General features: G+C 44.5%; 1 protein-coding gene across 3 annotated transcripts in view; it reads right to left on the reverse strand.

Annotated features, from left to right (window-relative positions):
* Positions 1 to 21,273, reverse strand: part of COG2 (component of oligomeric golgi complex 2) — a 442,013-nt gene that overhangs the window by 173,640 nt on the left and 247,100 nt on the right. For all 3 annotated transcript variants that reach the window (XM_077486570.1, XM_077486569.1, XM_077486571.1), the window contains 2 exons: positions 16,566 to 16,705; positions 8,474 to 8,535 (listed from right to left, as the gene is read on the reverse strand). In XM_077486570.1, the coding sequence (XP_077342696.1) occupies positions 8,474 to 8,535; positions 16,566 to 16,705 (202 nt within the window). The remainder of the gene's footprint in view (positions 1 to 8,473; positions 8,536 to 16,565; positions 16,706 to 21,273) is intronic.

A 21,273-nucleotide genomic window follows, 5' to 3' on the forward strand; every position in this document is an offset into this window, starting at 1 on the left:
ATAAAAACACCCAGATACCCCCGCCATGTCCTATTGTCAATGGCATAGGATCTGTGACGGCTAGGTTGGGTGAGTATCTTGACAAATTCCTCCAGCCCAGTGTCAAGGCTACTAGAGCTTATTTGAAAGATACGTCTGATCTGCTGTCTTTGTTGGAAGAGGTACAGTTGAGCACTACAGTGGAGACATTTGCTTACAGCTGATGTGTGCATATTGTATAATATTATACAACATGAAGACGCATCTTTAGCCTTGAACTGGGCCCTCAGTAAAAGAGATGACATCCCACGTGTACAGAAGCGATTTTTGGGTCAAGCACTGGATTACTGCATGACTCACAATTACTTTTGGTGGAATGGGCACTTCTATTCACAACAGGTTGGCGTGGCGATGGGAGCAAAACTTGCTCCCAGCCTGGCCAACTTGTTTATGGCTGAGTGGGAGGATAGGTACGTGTTTAGCCAGAGCCGTCCACAATTGAAGTTCTACAGGAGATTCATTGATGACCTTCTGATTGTTTGGGAAGGGTCACATGAATCTGCTGTGGATTTTGTTAATACTCTGAATCTGAACAATATTAAATTGGACTATCAGATCAGTGAGAACCGTATCAATTTCTAGGATGTGGTCATCTTTAAGGAGAACAATACGTTAAGCACTAAAGTCTATTTTAAACCCACAGACCGTAACAGCTACTTATCTATTAGAAGTGGACATCACCCCTCCTGGATTAAAAATATACCCAGGGGACAAATGTTGAGAGTTCGACGTAACTGTACTGAAGTGAATGATTATCATCAACAAGCTGATCTGCTGAAAAGCAGATTTGTACAAAAAGGATATGTTGAGGAGTCTTTAAATAAAAGCATTCAGGTAGTTTTGGAGGTCCCAAGGGAGGATTGTCTAAAAAATAAACCTAATGTAAAGGGGGCTGATAATCAACATCAATTAGGATTCATATCCGACTTTAATTACCAATATAAAGAAATAGAGGACATCTATAGAAAATATTGGCACATTTTGTGCCGGGATAGGCATTTAGGGCAAATATTGCAAGTCCAACCAAAACTCATCTATAGGTGGGCCCCAAATTTTGGGGATCGAATAGTTAAAAAAAATTCTGGATCCTCCAGACCGACCGGTTTTGAAAATTGACCTGAAAGGGTTGTATGCCCGTAGAAAGAGTGTATGTTGTAGGACAGACAATATTAGCAATAAGGGTAGAACTAGCTTCACTAATGGGGATGGTGAATCTTTTGACATTAAAAAGTTAATTACTTGTAATTCTTCGCATGTTTATCTCATGTGGTGCCCATGTGGACTGTTCTATGAAGGTAGAACTAAAAGACTTTTAAAAGTTTGTATAGCAGAACACATGGGCAACATCAGGAGAGGGTACCCGAGTACCTGTCACGGCCCATCAGAGTACCCGAGTACCTGTCACGGCCCATCAGAGTACCCGAGTACCTGTCACGGCCCATCAGAGTACCCGAGTACCTGAGTACCTGCCACGGCACATCAAAGCAACCGAGTACCTGCCACGGCACATCAAAGCAACCGAGTACCTGCTACGGCACATCAAAGTAACCGAGTACCTGTCACAGCCCATCCGAGTACCTGTCACAGCCCATCCGAGCACCTGTCACAGCCCATCCGAGCACCTGTCACAGCCCATCCGAGTACCTGTCACAGCCCATCCGAGTACCTGTCACAGCCCATCCGAGTACCTGTCACAGCCCATCCGAGTACCTGTCACAGCCCATCCGAGTACCTGTCACAGCCCATCCGAGTACCTGTCACAGCCCATCCGAGTACCTGTCACAGCCCATCCGAGTACCTGTCACAGCCCATCCGAGTACCTGTCACAGCCCATCCGAGTACCTGTCACAGCCCATCCGAGTACCTGTCACAGCCCATCCGAGTACCTGTCACAGCCCATCCGAGTACCTGTCACAGCCCATCCGAGTACCTGAGTACCTGTCCCAGTCCATCCGAGTACCCGAGTACCTGTCCCAGTCCATCTGAGTACCCGAGTACCTGTCCCAGTCCATCTGAGTACCTGTCACAGTTCATCTGAGTACCCGAGTACCTGTCACAGTCCATATGAGTACCTGAGTACCTATCGCTGCCCTTCAGAGTACCCAAATACCAGTCACCAGGCCATCAGAGAACCTGTCACCAGGCCATCAGAGTACCCGAGTACCTGTCACCAGGACATCAGAGTACCTATCTGCAGCCCATCAGAGTACCTATTTGCAGCCCATGCCTCAGAATTTATGTTGGGGTGTTTGCTTTCCAAAATGGGGTCATTTTGTGGGTAATTGCACTGTCCTGGTGCTCCAGGACCTTCAAAAGTGTGATAGGTAGGAATGAAATGAGATGTGTCATTTATGCTCCTAGAACGCCTGAACGTACTACATCTACGGCCTCTCTCTGTGACCAGGCTGTGTAAAAAGTCCTACACATGTGGTATTGCCATACTCGGAAGGAGTAGCAGAATGTGTTTTGGGGTGTAATTTTTGCTATATACATGCTATGTGTTAGAAATAGCTTATAAATTGACAACTTTGTGTAAAAAAAATAAAAAGTTTTCATTTTTTTCCCACATATTCCAAAAACTTCTGGAAAAAAATGAACCGTTCAAAAGACTCATTATGCCTCACAGATTATACGTTGGGGTGTTTGCTTTCCAAGATGTGGTCATTTTATGGGAAATTCCATTGTCCCGGTACTCCAGGGCCTTCAAAAGTGTAGTAGGTGGTTGAGAAATGATCATTTTTGCTCGTAGAACATCTGAAAGTGCTACTTCAATGTTGGTGTTCTGTATGTGGCCAGGCTGTGTAAAAGTCTCACACATGTGGTATTGCCATAATTGGGAAGAGTAGCAGAATGTATTTTGTGGTGTAATTTGTTGTATGCATATGCTGTGTGTGAGAAATAACCTGATATGACAATTTTGTAAAAAAAATGATAAAGAAAAAAAAATCTTCATTTTGCAAAGAATTGTGGGAAAAAACTCACCATGCTACTTAATACCCTGGAATGTCTACTTTCTAAAAAGGGGTCATTTGGGGGGGTATTTGTACTTTCCAGACTTGTTAGTGTCTCAAGAAATGATACACCTGATGCACTGAAGGCCTGATCAGATGTGATCAATTTTCAGTGATTGGCACCATAGTTTGTAGACTCTATAACTTTTACAAAGACCAAATAATATACACTAATGTGGGTTATTTTTACCAAATATATGTAGCAGTATAAATTTTGGCCAAAATGTATGAAGAAAAATTACTAATTAGCAAAAATTTATGACAAAGGAACGCAAGTTTCATATGGGTACAGTGTTGCATGACTGAGTAATTGTCATTCAAACTGTGAGAGCGCTGAAAGCTGAAAATTGGTCTGGTCAGGAAGGGGGCGCAAGTGCACTGTACTGAGGTGGTTAAGGACAGGTCATCCACTTTTTAATTTTAAATTTGCAAAACACTACAATATTTATCATGTAGTGTGGTAATGATTGGATAGTATAATAGTACTGAGGGAACATGTATTACATTTTTCCGTCACATAGATTGGTGCTATACGATCGCGGTGGTGAGCTGTGTGCGCAAGCGCGGGTTAACTAGTGTGGGTAAAAAGTATAGCCGGAAACGAGTGATTGGATGGTATGTACGCAACCATGACGTGGACCAACTAGTGTGGGCAAAAGCATATATGGAAGTGATCGGTTAGAAGGAATGTACGCAGGTGCGACTTCTGAGCTAGCCATGACTTCCGGGAGGAAATGCATATAAAGGAAGAGTTGGTGTCCATGTGGCCAATCCCTAGGAAGAAGAAGTCGGTATGAAGAAACATGTCGGGGGAGTGGCCACACTGACATAGATTTTATTGACGGTATCGGATCGGTATCGGACGGTACCGATCGGAGTGGTTTGGAAACCGGAGCAGGTCATAATTGGTCGGAGTAGATGTTAGACTGCTTGGGACCCGTATATCTTCCCAACGAACGGTGATCACGGAGTGGGTGGGAGTTGAGGCACACTTTGGATCCACCGCGACCGTAGTGCACCACCACAACTTGTTTGCACATAGTTTGCTGTGAGATTTTATTTTGCTAGCACCAAGTTCAAAAATATGTGAGTGGAAACATTGAAGTGTGGTTGTGAAATATTTTAATTACCGTATATACTCGAGTATAAGCCGAGATTTTCAGCCTCTTTTTTGAGGCTGAAAGTGCCCCCCTCGGCTTATACTCGAGTCATCGCCGTCTGCCTGCCCGATCAGCGTGTCGAGCAGACAGACGGCGGCCATTCTACTATTCAAAAGCCGTGCCTCCCTGTCTGTGATAGGCGGAACACTCAATTTCCCAGCAGTCAGTGGTCCGCCTATCACGGACATCCGCTCATCCTCATACTACGGACGAGGATGTCCGTGATAGGCGGAACACAGACTGCTGGGAAATGGAGTGTTCCGCCTATCACAGACGGAGGCGCGGCTTTTGAACAGTGGAATGGCCGCCGAGGCGCCGACGCCGTCTGTCAGACGAGAAGAGCGGCGATCCTGGCATGGCAGAAGCACGCAGGCTCGGGACGCAGGCTCGGGACACAGGTAGGCTGCACACACAGGGATGGACGGACACACAGGGATGGACGGACACACAGGGATGGACGGACACACAGGGATGGACGGACACACAGGGATGGACGGACACACAGGGATGGACGGACACACAGGGATGGACGGACACACAGGGATGGACGGACACACAGGGATGGACGGACACACAGGGATGGACAGGCATGTCTCACCCTCGGCTTATACACGAGTCAATAAGTTTCCCAGTTTTTTTGTGGTAAATTGGGGGCCTCGGCTTATATTCGGGTCGGCCTATACTCGAGTATATACGGTAGTTTTACAGCATCACGCTATGTGGAGCACTTTTTTTATTTTTTACATATGAACATGCTTGGTTAGAAGTAATCGTGTGATTGACCCAGGTCTGCTCTTTTGCCAAACACGAGAGTGGGAGGCAACATCAGCTGGTGAGTGCGATTTCATTGGGAAAGGAATCACAGACACATTGGTGTGGTGGAAGATTGAAGGATTGGATGAATATAAATTTCTGTTCTTTTCCTGCACTTTATCAATGGACTTTATTTATATAGCACTTTATCACGGGGTGTTATGTGTATAGTTATTGATTTTTTTAGATCACTCATTAATGTTATTGAGCGCTACTTAACCACTTCAGGACCGCCGTATTGCCATTGTACGTCAGCACAATGGCACAGGCAGGCAGAATCACGTACATCTACGTGATTGCCTTCCAGCGGGTGGGGGGTCCCATCGGACCCCCTCCCGCTGGTTACGGCGGTCCGATTCGGTGCAGGAGCGCTCCGTGATGAGGGGATGGCCGTTCGTTTTCGGCCACCCCCTCTGGATCGCTCCTGGCCAATGAGAAGCTTCCTCCCCTGTGTATTGTTTACACAGGAAGGAGGAAGTGATGTCATTCTCCTCGGGGCGGTCTTTTTGACCGGACTACGAGGAGAAGAGTAAAAGTAAGTCTGCACAAACACTACACTGACATGTAGGTACACACAGGCACACAAACCCCCCCCGATCCCCCCCCCCGATCGCCCCCCGATCCCCCCCCGCCCCCCCTCGTCACAGTGTCACTGATTGCATTGATCATTTCTTTACTGATCAATGCATTCAGTGTCAGTTGTGACAGTAAAAACTGTCAGGACAGTTAGTGTTAGGTCCAGGGTAGCCCCCTATCACCCCCCAATAAAGATTTAACCCCCTGATTGCCCCTAGAGTTAACCCTTTCACCCCCTTTTGCCAGTGTCACTAAGCGATCATTTTTCTGATCGCTGCATGTGTCGCTAGTGTCGCTAGGTAGCTAGTTATTTTTTTAGGTTCACCGCCAGGTTTTTATATCGCTAGGTACCCCGATATACTACCCAATAATGTTTTTAACCCCCTGATTGCCGCTAGTTAACCCTTTCACCCCCTTTTGCCAGTGTCACTAAGCGATCGTTTTTCTGATCGCTGCATTAGTGTCGCTACAGTCGCTAGGTAGCTAGTTATTTTTTTAGGTTCACCGCCAGGTTTTTATAGCGCTAGGTACCCCGATATACTACCCAATAATGTTTTTAACCCCCTGATTGCCGCTAGTTAACCCTTTCACCCCCTTTTGCCAGTGTCACTAAGCGATCATTTTTCTGATCGCTGCATGTGTCGCTAGGTAGCTAGTTATTTTTTTAGGTTCACCGCCAGGTTTTTATATCGCTAGGTACCCCGATATACTACCCAATAATGTTTTTAACCCCCTGATTGCCGCTAGTTAACCCTTTCACCCCCTTTTGCCAGTGTCACTAAGCGATCGTTTTTCTGATCGCTGCATTAGTGTCGCTACAGTCGCTAGGTAGCTAGTTATTTTTTTAGGTTCACCGCCAGGTTTTTATAGCGCTAGGTACCCCGATATACTACCCAATAATGGTTTTAACCCCCTGATTTCCGCTAGTTAACCCTTTCACCCCCTTTTGCCAGTGTCACTAAGCGATAATTTTTCTGAACGCTGCATCAGTGTCGCTAGTGTCGCTAGGTAGCTAGTTAACTAGGCTCCCAAAAAGTCCCCCACATGTGGTATCCCCGTACTCGGGAGAAGCAGCAGAATTTATTTTGGGGTGTAATTTGACTTCTGCCCATAGCATGTGTGAGCAATATATCATTTAGTGACAACTTTGTGCAAAAAAAAAAAAGTTTGTAATATTCCCGCAACTTTTGGCAAAATATAAAATATTCCATGGACTCAACATGCCTCTCAGTAAATAGCTTGGGGTGTCTACTTTCCAAAATGGGGTCATTTGGGGGGGTTTTGTGCTATTTTGGCATTTTATGGCCTTCGAAACTGTGATAGGTAGTGAGGAGTTAAATCAAAAATTTGCACCCTTAGAAATCCTGAAGGTGGTGATTGGTTTTCGGGGTGCCGTGCGCGACTAGACTCCCAAAAAGTCCCACACATGTGGTATCCCCGTACTCGGGAGAAGCAGCAGAATGTATTTTGGGGTGTCATTTCACATATAACCATGGCATGTGTGAGCAATATATCATTTAGTGACAACTTTTTGTAAAAAAAAATTTTTATTTTTTTTTTTGTCATTATTCAATCCCTTAGGACAAAAAAAATAAATATTCAATGGGCTCAACATACCCATCAGCAATTTCCTTGGGGTGTCTACTTTCCAAAATGGGGTCATTTGGGGGGGATTTGTACTGCCCTGCCATTTTAGCACCTCAAGAAATGAGATCGGCAGTCATAAATTAAAAGCTGTGTAAATTCCAGAAAATGTACTCTAGTTTGTAGACGCTATAACTTTTGCGCAAACCAAAAAATATACGCTTATTGACATTTTTTTTACTAAAGACATGTGGCTGAATAAATTTTGCCCTCAATGTATGACTAAAATTTAGTTTATTCGATTTTTCTTATAACAAAAAGAAGAAAATATCTTTTTTTTTCAAAATTTTCGCTCTTTTTTCATTTATATCGCAAAAAAAAAAAATCGCAGAGGCAATCAAATACCATCAAAAGAAAGCTCTATTTGTGGGAAGAAAAGGACGCAAATTTCGTTTGGGTGCAATATTGCATGACCGCGCAATTACCAGTTAAAGCAGCGCAGTGCGAAATTGCAAAAAGACCTCTGGTCCTTAAGGTGTTTATTGGTCCGGAACTGAAGTGGTTAAATTATTTCCTAATTATTATTTGCAGTATACATTTTTTAGGTATAGTTTAATTTGTTTGTTTATAGTTTCACGAAAGTAGCAGCTGTTTTTTCACTGATATTTTGTTGCATTTTATTGCTTGTTTTGGCACGGTAGAGCTATTGAATTTTTTTGGGGAGGTTATTTTCAGTAGCAGCAGACTAGTTTCATATGTATTAACTACGCTTAGTCTGTTTACCTTTTTATTATTATTAAACAAGTATGATTAACTGTACTTCTGTCTCAGTCTGATTCATGGTTTCGGACACCATGTCAGGTAAAAGAGCGTCAAAACATTTTGCAAAATGTTTTTGGGTAGATTTAGACGTGCGTCTAAATCTCCAATGCCTCTGAAGCCAGATTTGTATTAGGATTGCGTTCCAGAGGCTGACAGGCAGTGAGGAAGCGATGCAACACTTGCCAAGCGGCACATGTCAGGTTAACTTGGACATGGCCGTGATGTGAACCATTGACGCCGCAGCTTGTAAACATATTTTTCTGCGGTTGGCAGGCGACAAAGATGCAACTCAACTGCACAATTTTTGCCGCCATCCGACCTCAAGTCTATATGAGACCTGTTTCCTTAGAACAAGCAATTCCTCACATAAATAACAGATTCCCAGTTTGCTAAGCTTAGTATTTCGTTCAGAAATTAACTGAAATCATATTTAAATACAAAAATTTGTAACAAACAAATAAAATATACCTGAAACATCTTGCATGGGAGATACTAATGCAGATTCTAAACGTCCTGCTATTTCCTTAAACCTTGAAAGGATAAAAAAAAAAGAGATACCAATTATTTGCAAGAAAAGCACAATGAGTTACATTAACTATACACTCACTGGCCACTTTATTAGGTACATCTGTTTAAATGATTGGTAACACATTGCTAAATCAGCAAATTACATGGCAGCAATTCAATGCATTTAGGCATGTAGATGTGGTGAAGATGACTTGCTGACGCTTAAATTGAGCATCAGAATGGGGAAGAAAGGGGATTTAAGCGACTTTGAACATGGCATTGTTGTTGGTGCCAGATGGGCTGGTATGAATATTTAAAAAACTGCTAATCTGCTGGGATTTTCACATACAACCATCTCTAGGGTTTACAGAGAATGGTCCGGAAAAGAGAAAATATCCAGTGAGTGGCAATTGTGTGGAGGAAAATGCCTTGTTGATGTCAAAAGAGAAAGGGCAGACTGGTTGGAGGTGATGGAAAAGCAACGGTAGCTCAAATAACCACTTGTTAAAACAAAGGTATGCCATCTCTGAATGCACAACACAGAACCTTGAAACAGATGGGCTACAGCAGCAGAAGACCACACCAGGTGGCACTCCTGTCAGCAAAGCACAGGAAACCGGGGCTACAAATTGCACAGGCTCACCAAAATTGGAAAAAATGCCTGGTCTGATAAATCTCGATTTCAACTGCAACATTCAGATGGTAGGGTCCGAATTTGGCGTAAACATGAAAGCATGGATTGATCCTGCCTTGTATCAAAGGTTTAGGCTGGTGGTAGGGGTGTAATGGTGAGGGGGATATTTTCTTGGCACACTTTGGGCCCCTTAGTACCAATTGAATATAATTTAAATTACACGGCCTACCGAGTATTGTTGCTGAGCAGGTCCATCCCTTTATGACTACAGTGTACCCATCTTCTGATGGTTACTTCCAGCAGGCTAATGTACCATGTCACAAAGCTCAAATCATCTCACCACGGGTTTCTTGAACACGACAATGAGTTCACTGTACTCCAATGGCCTACACAGTCACCAGATCTCAATCCCATAGAGCACATTTGGGATGTGGTGGAACAAGAGATTTACATCATGGATGGGCAGCTGACAAATCTGTAGCAACTGCGTGATGCTATCATGTCAATATGGACCAAAATCTCTGAGGAATGTTTAACACCTTGTTGAATCTATGCCACGAAGAATGAAGGTAAAAGGGGGTCCAAATCGGTACTAGCAAGGTATTCCTAATAAAGTGGCCGGTGAGCATATATTACTACAAAAAGTTGTCAAAATTAAAAGTGCTCTCTGGGATGTATTTAAATGCCAAGTTCACCTTTCATAAAAGATAAAATAAAAATGCTTATCTTTTTCGATGTAAAAAATGTGCATTCATTATTTTTTTTACATTACATCCTGTAAAGCACTGCACCTGTGATCAGCAGATTGTGGGTGCAATTCCAGGATCCTGTAGACTCTAAGCACACTGTCTGCCTGTACCTGGCAAGAAGAATCAATGAACTATAAGAGCTCACCAGCACCCTTGCAGTAGTTCATTGAGACCTGACGGTACTTGCAGTTTACTCATTCACAGGAAATGTGTAGAGCTCCGCATGGCCACCCTGTTTTCAAAGAAAATCCCCCACCCATTGTCACAGAGCATGGGGGCGCTGGTGGTCGGTGGACAGGAGCATGTTACATCGTAAATGGGTTTAACATGTAACATGCTCTGAAAGGTGACCTCGCCCTTTAAAGCTGAACTCCAGCCGCATTAGTTGACTTGTAATTTCCTGTAATCACCAGCATTTCCTAAAGGTTTAAAATGAACTTTAGCTGAAAAAAATGCTCACTGAAAGGCTTTTTTTTTTGCAGAAGATAAGTCTTTTTTGCACGTATAAAAACAAAGCAGTGCCGCACTCCCATTTAGCCAACCTAGCTTGAAAACCGGAGGTAGACTTACTGGTAACTTTTCCAGGACAGCCTCTGAGACCTAGAGCTCCTCCCTTTGGGACAGGAAACATGTAAACAATCCAATATAAGAAGGCGGTCCTCCAGGCTCACACCTCAGTATCACCAAGGGCTGTAGGAAGGCACTAGGAGACAAAACAATCACAGCATGATAATATAATGCCAGAAATAAGTTCAGAGAGGGAATTCCAGCTGTCAAGGAAGAGTCTTAGAAAAGGAGTTACCGATAAGTAACTCTGGTTTTCTGAAATCATCTTCTAGGACAGCCTCAGACGATGAGCAAGAACTTACCTCTTACTGCCTGGAGGACCTTACATCCATATACGCCTGATCTGTGCCTGTGAGCAGATCCAGGCGACAGTGCTTCACAAAGCTAGAGTAGCTGGACCATTGCAACAGCTTTGCAAATCTGTTCTGGTGAGGCACCAGCTCTCTGCCCATGATGCCGACAAGGCTCTGGTTGAGTGTGCACTGATAAATGGAGGTGTAGTTCCTTGGTGGCTATAACATTCAGCAATAGCTAATCTAAACAACCTTTGGTGGATCCTGACCACTGCATGCACACAAAAAAACTATAAACAAAGAATTTGACTTTCTAAATTCTTTAAAATTTTTAATATATAACAAAAGACTTGTACTAATGTCTAACCGACTGAACATTTCCTCTTCCTTGTTAGCAGGAGTGGAATAAAAAGGTGGGCAAGAGGATATTCTGGGATCTATGAAAGCCTGAGCATACCTTGGGGAGAAACGCAGGATCTGTTTTGAGAATTATCCTTCCTATCCTCACATATAGACAAGAATTGTTCCCTACAGGAAAGGGCCTGCAAATCTCTGACCCTTGGGGCCGATGTGATTGCCACCAAGAAAATAGTTTTTAGGGTTAGCCATTTTATGGATGATTACTCCATAGGCTCAAAAGGGTACAATAACACTTTAAAGGACCAAAGAAAGATTCTAGGCTGGACAGGACTTAATTGCAGCTGGCTTAGATCTAGACAAAGCCTTTAAGAAATCTGACATCTGACAATCCCTTGCTGCAGAGAGCTCTGGAGGAAAATGCCGAGGCCTGCACCTTTTGGGTGCTAACAGAGCCCCTGGTCTGCCCTGTTCTGAAAAAAACTCCAAGATTGCTGGGATATCTGGGACTCTACCTCTTTGGTCTGACATCCAAGAGTTAAACTTTTTCCATACTTTAGAGTAGATGGCCCTGGTAATGGGCTTGGGACAGCTAACTAAGATTTTCATCACCCTTTCTAAAAAAACATGAGTTTTTACAAGTTGTTCCTCAGAAGCCAGGCGGACAGCTTCAACGCTGTCACCTGGGGGTGAGGAACTGGTCCCCGCTCTGGGAGAAAGATCAGGGGCACTGCAGCCAGGCTTTGCAGCATAGAGAACCATGGCCTTTTTGGCCAGAAAGGGGTCACCACGATGAGCCTGTCTTTTTTTCCTGGGAGAAATCTCCCAAATACTTGTGGAATTAGCCTCAATGAGGGAAAAGCACATGAAAGGGCTGAACATCCAAGGATTGCCAGGGTGTCTATCCCTATAGCCTGATCCTTTGGATCTAGTTAGAAAAACCTTTTTGGCTTTGCTGTTCCTCTTGGAATGCAAAACAGATCTATTTCCGGTATCCCCCACTTTCGAGAGACTGCGAGACCTTGTGTCGTGACTCAATCCGCAAGCGAATTTTAAAAACTTTGTTGGGTGAATGGCTGAGATTGAAGCAAACTTCTGCTCGGCCCAAGAAAAAAAATGTTGCCCGCATTTGCTTGCAATGGCTAACTTCTCATACCACCCTGTTTGTTGATGTATGTAACCATGGTTACGCGTGAACCTGGGAGGTGACAGTCCTCCAGATCCACCAGGAAAGCATTCACCGCCGGCTGGACTGCCAATAACTCCCTCTAATTCGAAGACATCTGAGCTTCTCTTGGGGACCAGGTCCCCTGGGCTACCCTGCTGCCCAGACGTGCACCCTAACTGAAATGACTGGCATCAGTGGTTAGGATCACTGTCTGCGGAGTGGCCCACTATACGCCTCTGGTGGTGGCGGGCTCAGCACAACCTGTGCACAGTGACCTCTTGGTCTTTGAAGGAAGAAGAATTAGAATCTAGAAGATGTGTCTGCTTCCGTTCCAATTTTGAATCTGAAATAACAGCAGGGGACGCTGGTGAAATCTTGCCCACGGTACTGCGGGAAAGCAGGATGTCATAAGGTCATCCTCCTCAAAGGGAAACAAACCTTTTCAGGCCTCCTGAAAAGGGCTTTCTTCCTGGATTCTCCCAGTCTAACTTGATGGAATCCACCACGGAACTATGGACTGGGAACACCCTTGATACATCAGGTCATGCTTTTCAGCTGTACTCGCTCTTCCTCAATTTCTAAGGAGTTATAGATGGCTTAAAGCAGATTGTCCACATGATCTAGGGACAGCTTGCATCGAGCCCCTGGAGGAGTCACTGTGATGGATCTCTGATACCACTGCTGGGCATCTCCGCCAGACCTGTGTCTCCTGTCCTCCAAACGCACCCGCAGACTGCAGATTCGCCATAACCAGCCCTTAACCCCTCAATCACGAGACAAGCCACACAGGTGCTGAGGGTTAAACATCCAGAGCATAAACTGTTTATTAAGTGCCAAACATACGCTTTTAACATAGCTAGGGACACTCCCCTTAGCCTGGTCATAGGGGGGTAGGGGACAAGGAAGAACTAATGGAAACTCAACACTTGTATATATATTCAAGCAACTACAGTTGAAGCACACGAAGGGATTATGACAAGCAGGCAGCCCCTTCCTTATACATCCCCTTCTGGGATGTGTCTCCAGACCAGACCTTTTGTCTACATGCCATGACCCAACACAATTAACACAACAAGAAGAGGGGGGGGGGGAGAGAAGGGATGCAGCATTACATTACATTATCTTAGGTAGCCAGGAACGACTCCACAAGCCCAGCCAGAGATACCGCATTCACCTGGTTCCGATGACTGGCGAATCTGGACACAAATGTCTGGAGGTAGCATCTTCTCCAGCTGGTGGGAGACGGCAAGTAGCCCTCCAAATATCATGTTCTTTGCTGGGACATAGTTTGTGGGTAGGAGGCGAGCCCACAGCCCCTTCCAAAACACACAGTGACAGTTTGTTCTGTCACAGTCACCTTCTCATCTAAAGTCATCCTCTGAAGCCAAATCGGCCTGCGGAGAGGCTTGGGACCTGGGATTGTCTTCTGGATCCTCTCCCACCCCCTGGATGGGGATCGGTATAATGGGCAATGCGGGATCTGGCATTTTGTCTATAAACCCCTTAAAAGATTTAAAGGTTGATGCCATTTCGTCTTCAACAGCCACCTATACCTATAGCCCATAGCCCAGTAAGAAAAAACCTCCCCAGGATTTGCCAGAGTGACCAGAATCCCCAAACCTACCCGAGAGGAGCTAGTGCCAGATGCAGTAGATTATCTTGCCTGCGAGTGCACAGGGTTGTCAATGCTGCTTCGAGCGCTTTTTTTCCCCCATGGCCATGCTTGGTCAACTACAGCCCCAGCAACCCGATTTCCCTGCTCCCTGCACTTTTTTTTTTGTAAAATCTTTATTTTGAAAGATTTTAACAAAGGAATACACTTGAGTACACACAAGACAGGTATGCCAGTACCAAGTACAAGTCATGTAAACTGCAAGAAACAATTACACCTGTTTGTCTTGTCCAGGGAGGCAAAGAGAAGATGGTCTCAGTCGGGCACGTAGACCCATTGCTCTGCTTTAAGCTAGTACCTGCAATGTCTCCTGCATATCCATATCTGTTCTGGCTTCTTTGATCCGTGTCCCTGCCGGAGAGTGCTTCTAGTTTCACGGAGGGGACAGGCCGATGTACGACCCGCCCGCCCTCCGGTATGCTTGGGGTCGGGGAAGCATAGGGCAGCCCCCCGGTGGTAACCCAGGAGAGGGGGGCCAAGCTGCCTCCATCTACCTCTCCCAAGTCTCCTCCCTGGGTGAAGCAGGCCCACAGCAGTCCCACCGCCCAGGAGGGGTGAACATTTAAGGGCCCCTCCGGACAGAGGGATTCCCCTTCACTAGCTAGGCGAGGCAGCCACAGGATCAGCTAGCTTGCAGGCAACACAGCTCACGGCTACATCTCAAAGCCAGAGAGGCCATTAGTAAATAAGGTCCCCTGTGCCGTTTTAATGAGGCCGGAACCACTGATGACGTCAAACGCTGGATTAATCCTCCTCATCAAGTGAGGAACGCTGAGCCAGCCAGGCTACACAGGGGGAGCTGGTGATCAGTCACCAGTGGTCATCTCTCTCCCCAAGGTAGAATGCAAGCAATTCCTCTTCCCTAGGGAGTGATCCTGCCAGGCAAAGAAGGTACAGCTTTAACTGTTAGGGAAGCCTCCTAGGTCAACCACTAGTACTCCGAAGCTCCACTAAGTTCCTTCCACGTGCCACCTAGCCTTTCGGAGGAAAAATGAATACTGAGGACCGCCTTTTATGTTAGATCGTTTAGTGTTTACATGTTTCCTGTCCCGAAGGTAGGAGCTCTAGGTCTCTCAGAGACTGTCCTGGAGGATGATTTGAAAAAACGGCCTTAGCCCATTACTCTCCACCAAAGCCTGACATGCTTTGCTTCTCCGACTGGAGCTTAAACTGGTGAGTGGAGCTAAACATGTCAGGGGCCGTGGCTTTGACAGAGACTCATGGGCTGAGGGCATTTTCAAGTTTACACTAAGTTGTCTGGAAGGGAGTGCTGCACTTCTTTGATTTTATACATCCATCAATTCGGATGAGCACCTTTGGCAGCCTGCACCTTTCTTAGCTTTAGCTTTCCCAGCTTGAGTGGCATTCCTAATCTAGCAGCAATGTTTTTGTCACGGTACTACTTAGTGAGCCCACAGGCGAGCAGGTGACACGGAATCCCCCAGGGAGTGGAGTCTAAGGACCAGCCGGTATTCTGCCAGGGACCCCCTCACGAGGGTTTGGGCTTAGCTGCGTGCTGAACCCAGGTCACGACCCCCGGGTTCACCCTGCTCGCTAGGGAAGTACCAGAAGACACTGTTAGACAAGGATGGATGGATGAAGCAAAGGAGAGCCGGATAGTGAGCCAAGGTCAGGGCGGGGTGCAGACAACGTAACCAGAACAAGCCGGGTTGACACACAAGAGATCAGTTAACGAGAGGTCAGGTAAAACAGGTTACATGAAGGGGCCTCAGAAACAAATGTTGCTCAAGCAACCAGTAGCTGGTTTGAAAGGGATTTAAATAGAGAAGCACATGAGGGGCTGGACAGTAAGTAGCAGTAAGGAATCATATATTGGGCAACAGGTGAGCGGCAGTGACACCCATAGCTGCAGAGGGCACACAGCTGAACACCAGCTAGTGGAACAACAGGTGCCAGCCGACCTACAGCAGTAAAGTTGAGACACAGATCAGCGCCGCAGCTGATCTGTGACAGTTTTTTTTTTGCAAACAAAGGTTCTTGTACAATCTCAGCGTGCCTGTGTGAAACGCAGTGTACAATCTAGGCATGTAAGGAGCTGGGATGATTGAACATCTACATGCATGAACAGGAATTACATCACCCCAAACTGACCAATCAAGATGACGTAAGATGCTGAGTATGGCAGACCATTATTGCACATACTATACAAAATAAATATTTATTTAAAACCTTATTGGAGACCTAAATAAAAAAATAAATAAAAAAAAACACACAGATCCATTTTATTTCAGCAAGATAGTTTTAGATGCCCAAGATCATGTTAGCAGCTGGCAAAAACCCAACAACAGATCTCAGACCAAATCATTTTAGGTTAAAATACTGCCCCCAACTTTGAGAACTTCTATTGGTACAAGTAAAAAAATTACAGGGCAGTTGCAGTCCAAGATATATCTGATGCCATTCAAAACACAAATTTAAAAATAAAACGCTATCCTATCCTCAGCATAATTCAGTTTTATAGCAAAGAAGTCCCAAAAGAATAATTATAAAACACAGAGGTGTAGAACATGTGTCCCTCAAAGATTTTTTTTTAGCAGAGTACTAAAAGTTTAACCCAAGGATATAAAAAAAAAAGGTAACTCCTGTGTTTACCTTATCTGAAAATACACAGGCAAATTCCATCTGTTGTTAAAACTGTGGTAGGAAGGATGAGCACGCAACCTCTTCACGCTAGCTTGGGACCCACACTGACGTTCAAAATTCCTCAAAAAATCCATGCTGACAGTGTATTTCTGTAGAAATATAGAAAAACATTTTTACAAATTATTCCAAATACATTTTTTTTTCTGCTGTGATTTGAATTTCAAATTATCTAATTAGTCCAGGACTATATGGTCCAGCAATAAACCAAACAGCTTTTTGTTTAATGCTAAAATACGTCTCTGATAACCCAAAAAGTTCATTGTTAAATCTGCAGACATCAATTGTGAAGAAAGGAAGTGAAAAGCTTATGAATTAGGGTTGTTTTGCTGCTTCAGGACATGGGAAGCATGCAATCATTGACTCAACTATGAATTCTACATTATTTCAAACTGTGCTTGATGAGAATGGGAGGCTATTTGAAAGTTCGTTGAACCAGAATTGGTTCTTTCAACATAATTCTAGTTCTAAAGCACACTAGCAAATGCACCAAGGAATGGCTCAAAAAGAGGAAATGCAGGATTATGGATTTGTCTGGTGACAAATGAGTACTGTCTGTAATACTTTATTTGCACTAACATCAAGGTTCAAGCAGTCTAACAAATTGCATCTTAGTGCAAATAAAGTATCATGGACAGTAAGGCTGCTTTCACACTGGGGCGATATTCAGGCGTTACAGCGCTAAATATAGCGCCTGTGTAACGCCTGAAAAAAACCGGCCCCTTTAACTCCAGTGTGAAAGCCCGGCTTTCACACTGGAGCGATGCGCTGGCAGGACGGTGAAAAAAGTCCTGCTAGCCGCATCTTTGCAGCGGTGAAGGAGCGGTGTATTCACCGCTCCTATACCGCTCCTACCCATTGAAATCAATGGGACACCGCGGCAATACCGCCGGCAAAGCGCCGCTGCAGCGGCGCTTTGCGGGCGGGTTTAACCCCTTTTCGGACGCTAGCGGGGGTTAAAACCACCCCGCTAGCGCCCGCACACCGCCGCTAAAATGACGGTAAAGCGCCGCTAAAAATAGCGGCGCTTTACCGCCGACGCTGCTCCCGCCCCAGTGTGAAAGCAGCCTAATGAATTATTTCTGTTGCAAGTGCACTTAAACGGCTACAATTACCTCAAGCAGTATTTGTCTAGTCAAAGTCCTGAACTGAATCACACTCTCAGAGTGAAAAATTCCAGAGGGGTGTAAGTTTCTCTAGGCCCCTTTTGCACGGGGCGGATCTGCTGGACGGACTCTGCTAGCTCAGTGGGGGATCTGTTGATCCCTGATGAGCAGCCGGATGATTGGTCTGTCTCTGCTCACCTATCAGAGCCCCACTGTTCTCTATGGGGAGATGGGATGAAAATAACAGCTTGTCCATTTTCATCCGATCCGATGGATGGATGGCGAATGTATCGCCATCCATCTGTTTTGAGCAGATCTTGTCAGGTTGGATGGCAGGCAGGTGTCAGCGGACACATTTTGGCTGACATCCGCCTGCCCATAGAAGTCAATGGGTGTCACACTATATTTGTGCTGTGATTTTTCAAATCCAGTTTTTTGGGGGGAAAAAACATTTTTTAATTAAAAAATTAGAAAACAGTAAAGTTAGCCCAACTTTTTTTTGCATATTGTGAAAGATGTTTGCTATCTGTCGAAAGTAGTTGTGGATTAGCTTGAGCTCTGGGTGACGTGCGGTGCTAGACGGAGGAAAACGGAGGAAAACAAAGGAGATTGCCGGAAACACCCACACTGGCCTCTAATCAGCCGTGCGAGACCGAGTGTGAGGAGGGGTGAGAAGGAAGCAATTTGTTTCTCTAGTTAAAGGTCCGCCGTGACCACCAATGCCCCAGGATATTGAGATATCTCAAGTGTGGAGTGGATTTATATTTTGGCTTGTTCATTTATTTTTCATGTGAGTGCATTGAATTTTGGTTTATTTGAATTAAAGTGCTTAACTGTATTACGCTATTGGAGGCTTCTACTATCATTCTTTTGCAAGGTATATTTATATATGACTTGATGAGAAGGGATCAAGACACATGAGCTTCGCAAGTCTGGTGGTATACAGCGGGCATCTATTTAGAGGATATAAAGCTTGTCTTGCCAAACACGTGAGTGTGAGGCTTATGAGCCGGTGAGTGCACCCACAATGGGGGGTTTTCACGATCACAGCTGGTGTGGTGAAGGAGCAAATTAATTTTGGCAGACACTGATTATCACTTTTCACGTGGACTTCACCAACTGGATTTTATTTATTCAGATTGATATATATATTTTTATTTTATTCACTGATTTTTTATGTACTTTAATTAATTTTGAGTACTTGTAATATTTATGGGATTTAATTGCACTGGGATATTTTGGGTAATTAAGGCTTCATGCACACGAGACGCAGATGCAAACTCTGCTGGACACGTTTTTAAAATTGCGATTACGCTGCGATTTTTACCGCGATTTAGCGGCATTTTACCGCGTTTGCGTCTAGAAGCGTTTAGTTAAGCTGACATCATAGACCCTCCCCAGCTCAAAAAACAGTATTAACTATTTCAGCAATTTTGTGAGACCAGAGTGAGTAGCAGCAGCTGTGAGAGCAGCAGTGTACTTGTATTTAGCGTGTTACTTGCCACGTCACCTGCCACAAGTTGTGGATTGTCCACTTGCCACGTCACTTGCCACGACACCTGCCACAAGTTGTGGATTGTCCACTTGCCACGTCACTTGCCACGTCACTTGCCACATTACCTGCCACAAGTTCTGGATTGTCCACTTGCCACGTCACCTGCCACAAGTTGTGGAGTGTCCACTTGCCACGTCACCTGCCAGGTCACTTGCCACGTCACCTGCCACAAGTTGTGGATTGTCCACTTGCCACGTCACCTGCCACAAGTTGTGGATTGTCCACTTGCCACGTCACCTGCCAGGTCACTTGCCAGGTCACTTGCAAGGTCACTTGCCAGGTCACTTGCCAGGTCACTTGCCAGGTCACTTGCCAGGTCACTTGCCAGGTCACTTGCCACAAGTTGTGGATTGTCCACTTGCCACATCACCTGCCACAAGTTGTGAATTGTCCACTTGCCACGTCACCTGCCAGGTCACTTGCCAGGTCACTTGCCACGTCACCTGCCACGTCACCTGCCGCATGTTGTGGATTGTCCACTTGCCACTTCACTTGCCACAAGTTGTGGATTGTCCACTTGCCACGTCACTTTCCACCTGCCATGTCACTTGCCACAAGTTGTGGATTGTCCACTTGCCACGTCACCTGCCAAAAGTTGTGGATTGTCCACTTGCCACGTTACCTGCCAGGTCACTTGCCGCATGTTGTGGATTGTCCACTTGCCACGTCACCTGCCACAAGTTGTGGATTGTCCACTTGCAAGTCACTTACCACGTCACCTGCCACAAGTTGTGGATTGTCCACTTGTCACGTCACCTGCCAGGTCACTTGCCATGTCACCTGCCACAAGTTGTGGATTGTCCACTTGCCACAAGTTGTGGATTGTCCACTTGCCACATCACTTGCCACCTGCCATGTCACTTGCCACAAGTTGTGGATTGTTCACTTGCAATTGTTTAAACAATTTTTTAAATGGTTTTTCATCATTTGCAATAATTTTTGAGATTTTTAATGTAAAAAAAAAAGGTCACCTTTAAAAACGCTTATAAACGAAAATGCGGCAAAACGCGGTAGTGGCGTCTTACCGCGTTTTGCTTCTGAAACTTGGAAATTTAAACGCAACTGCATAAAAACAGCAAAAAACTAGAATGTGTACATGGACACATAGGATAACATTGAATGAGTTCAGGGGCAGTTGAAAAAACTGTCTAACTGCCTCTGAACACGCATTTAACAGCATCTCGTGTGCATGAAGCCTAAATTATATATATATATATATATATATATATATATATATATATATATATATATATATATATATATATATATATATATATATATATATAATTTCTGGGATATTTATTTATATATTTTTTTTTGTATGTTTAGCACTGATTATATATATCTACGGGTATACATGTGAATGTTACTGTCATTTTGTTTTTATTTTTAGGTAGGGTGAGGTTAAGCATTCACCTATTGAGCGCTACGTGTTACATAATTTTTTGGCTTTTTGAAAATGATTGCACCGATTTGATAAAGATGATGTTACGCTAAGTAAATAGATATCCAACATGTTACGCATTAAAATTGCATGCACTCGTGGATGAACTACAGTACTTAAAAATCTCCATAGGTTATATGTTTACAAAAATTTAAAAGGTTACCTGTTTAGAGTTACAGAGAAGGTTTTTTGCTAGAATTATTGTTCTTGCTCCAAACGATCATGGCAATACCTCACATGTGTGATTTGAACACTGTTTACATTTGCAGGTGTAACTTACATATGCATTTTCTTTGTCGCGCAAGCACATGGGGACACTTTATTTTTTTAATTAACACCGTCCCATAAAAAATAAAAATAAATAAATCTGATTACCTTTATTGCTGTCACAAGGAATCTAAACATCACTTGTGAGACAGTAATAGGCAGTGACATGTACTCTTTATGGAGGGATGGGGAGCCATGAGAGAGCTGACCACTAGCTCTAAAAAAAATGGGTGATGCCCGCAGCTGCAAGTACATGATTTGGCATGAAGCGTAGGGGTGCAACGGATC

This window comes from Lithobates pipiens, unplaced genomic scaffold (assembly GCF_037356315.1).
Source record: "Lithobates pipiens isolate NorthernLeopardFrog02 unplaced genomic scaffold, aLitPip1_a1.2 Scaffold_18, whole genome shotgun sequence".
In the NCBI taxonomy this organism is placed as follows: Eukaryota; Metazoa; Chordata; class Amphibia; order Anura; family Ranidae; genus Lithobates; species Lithobates pipiens.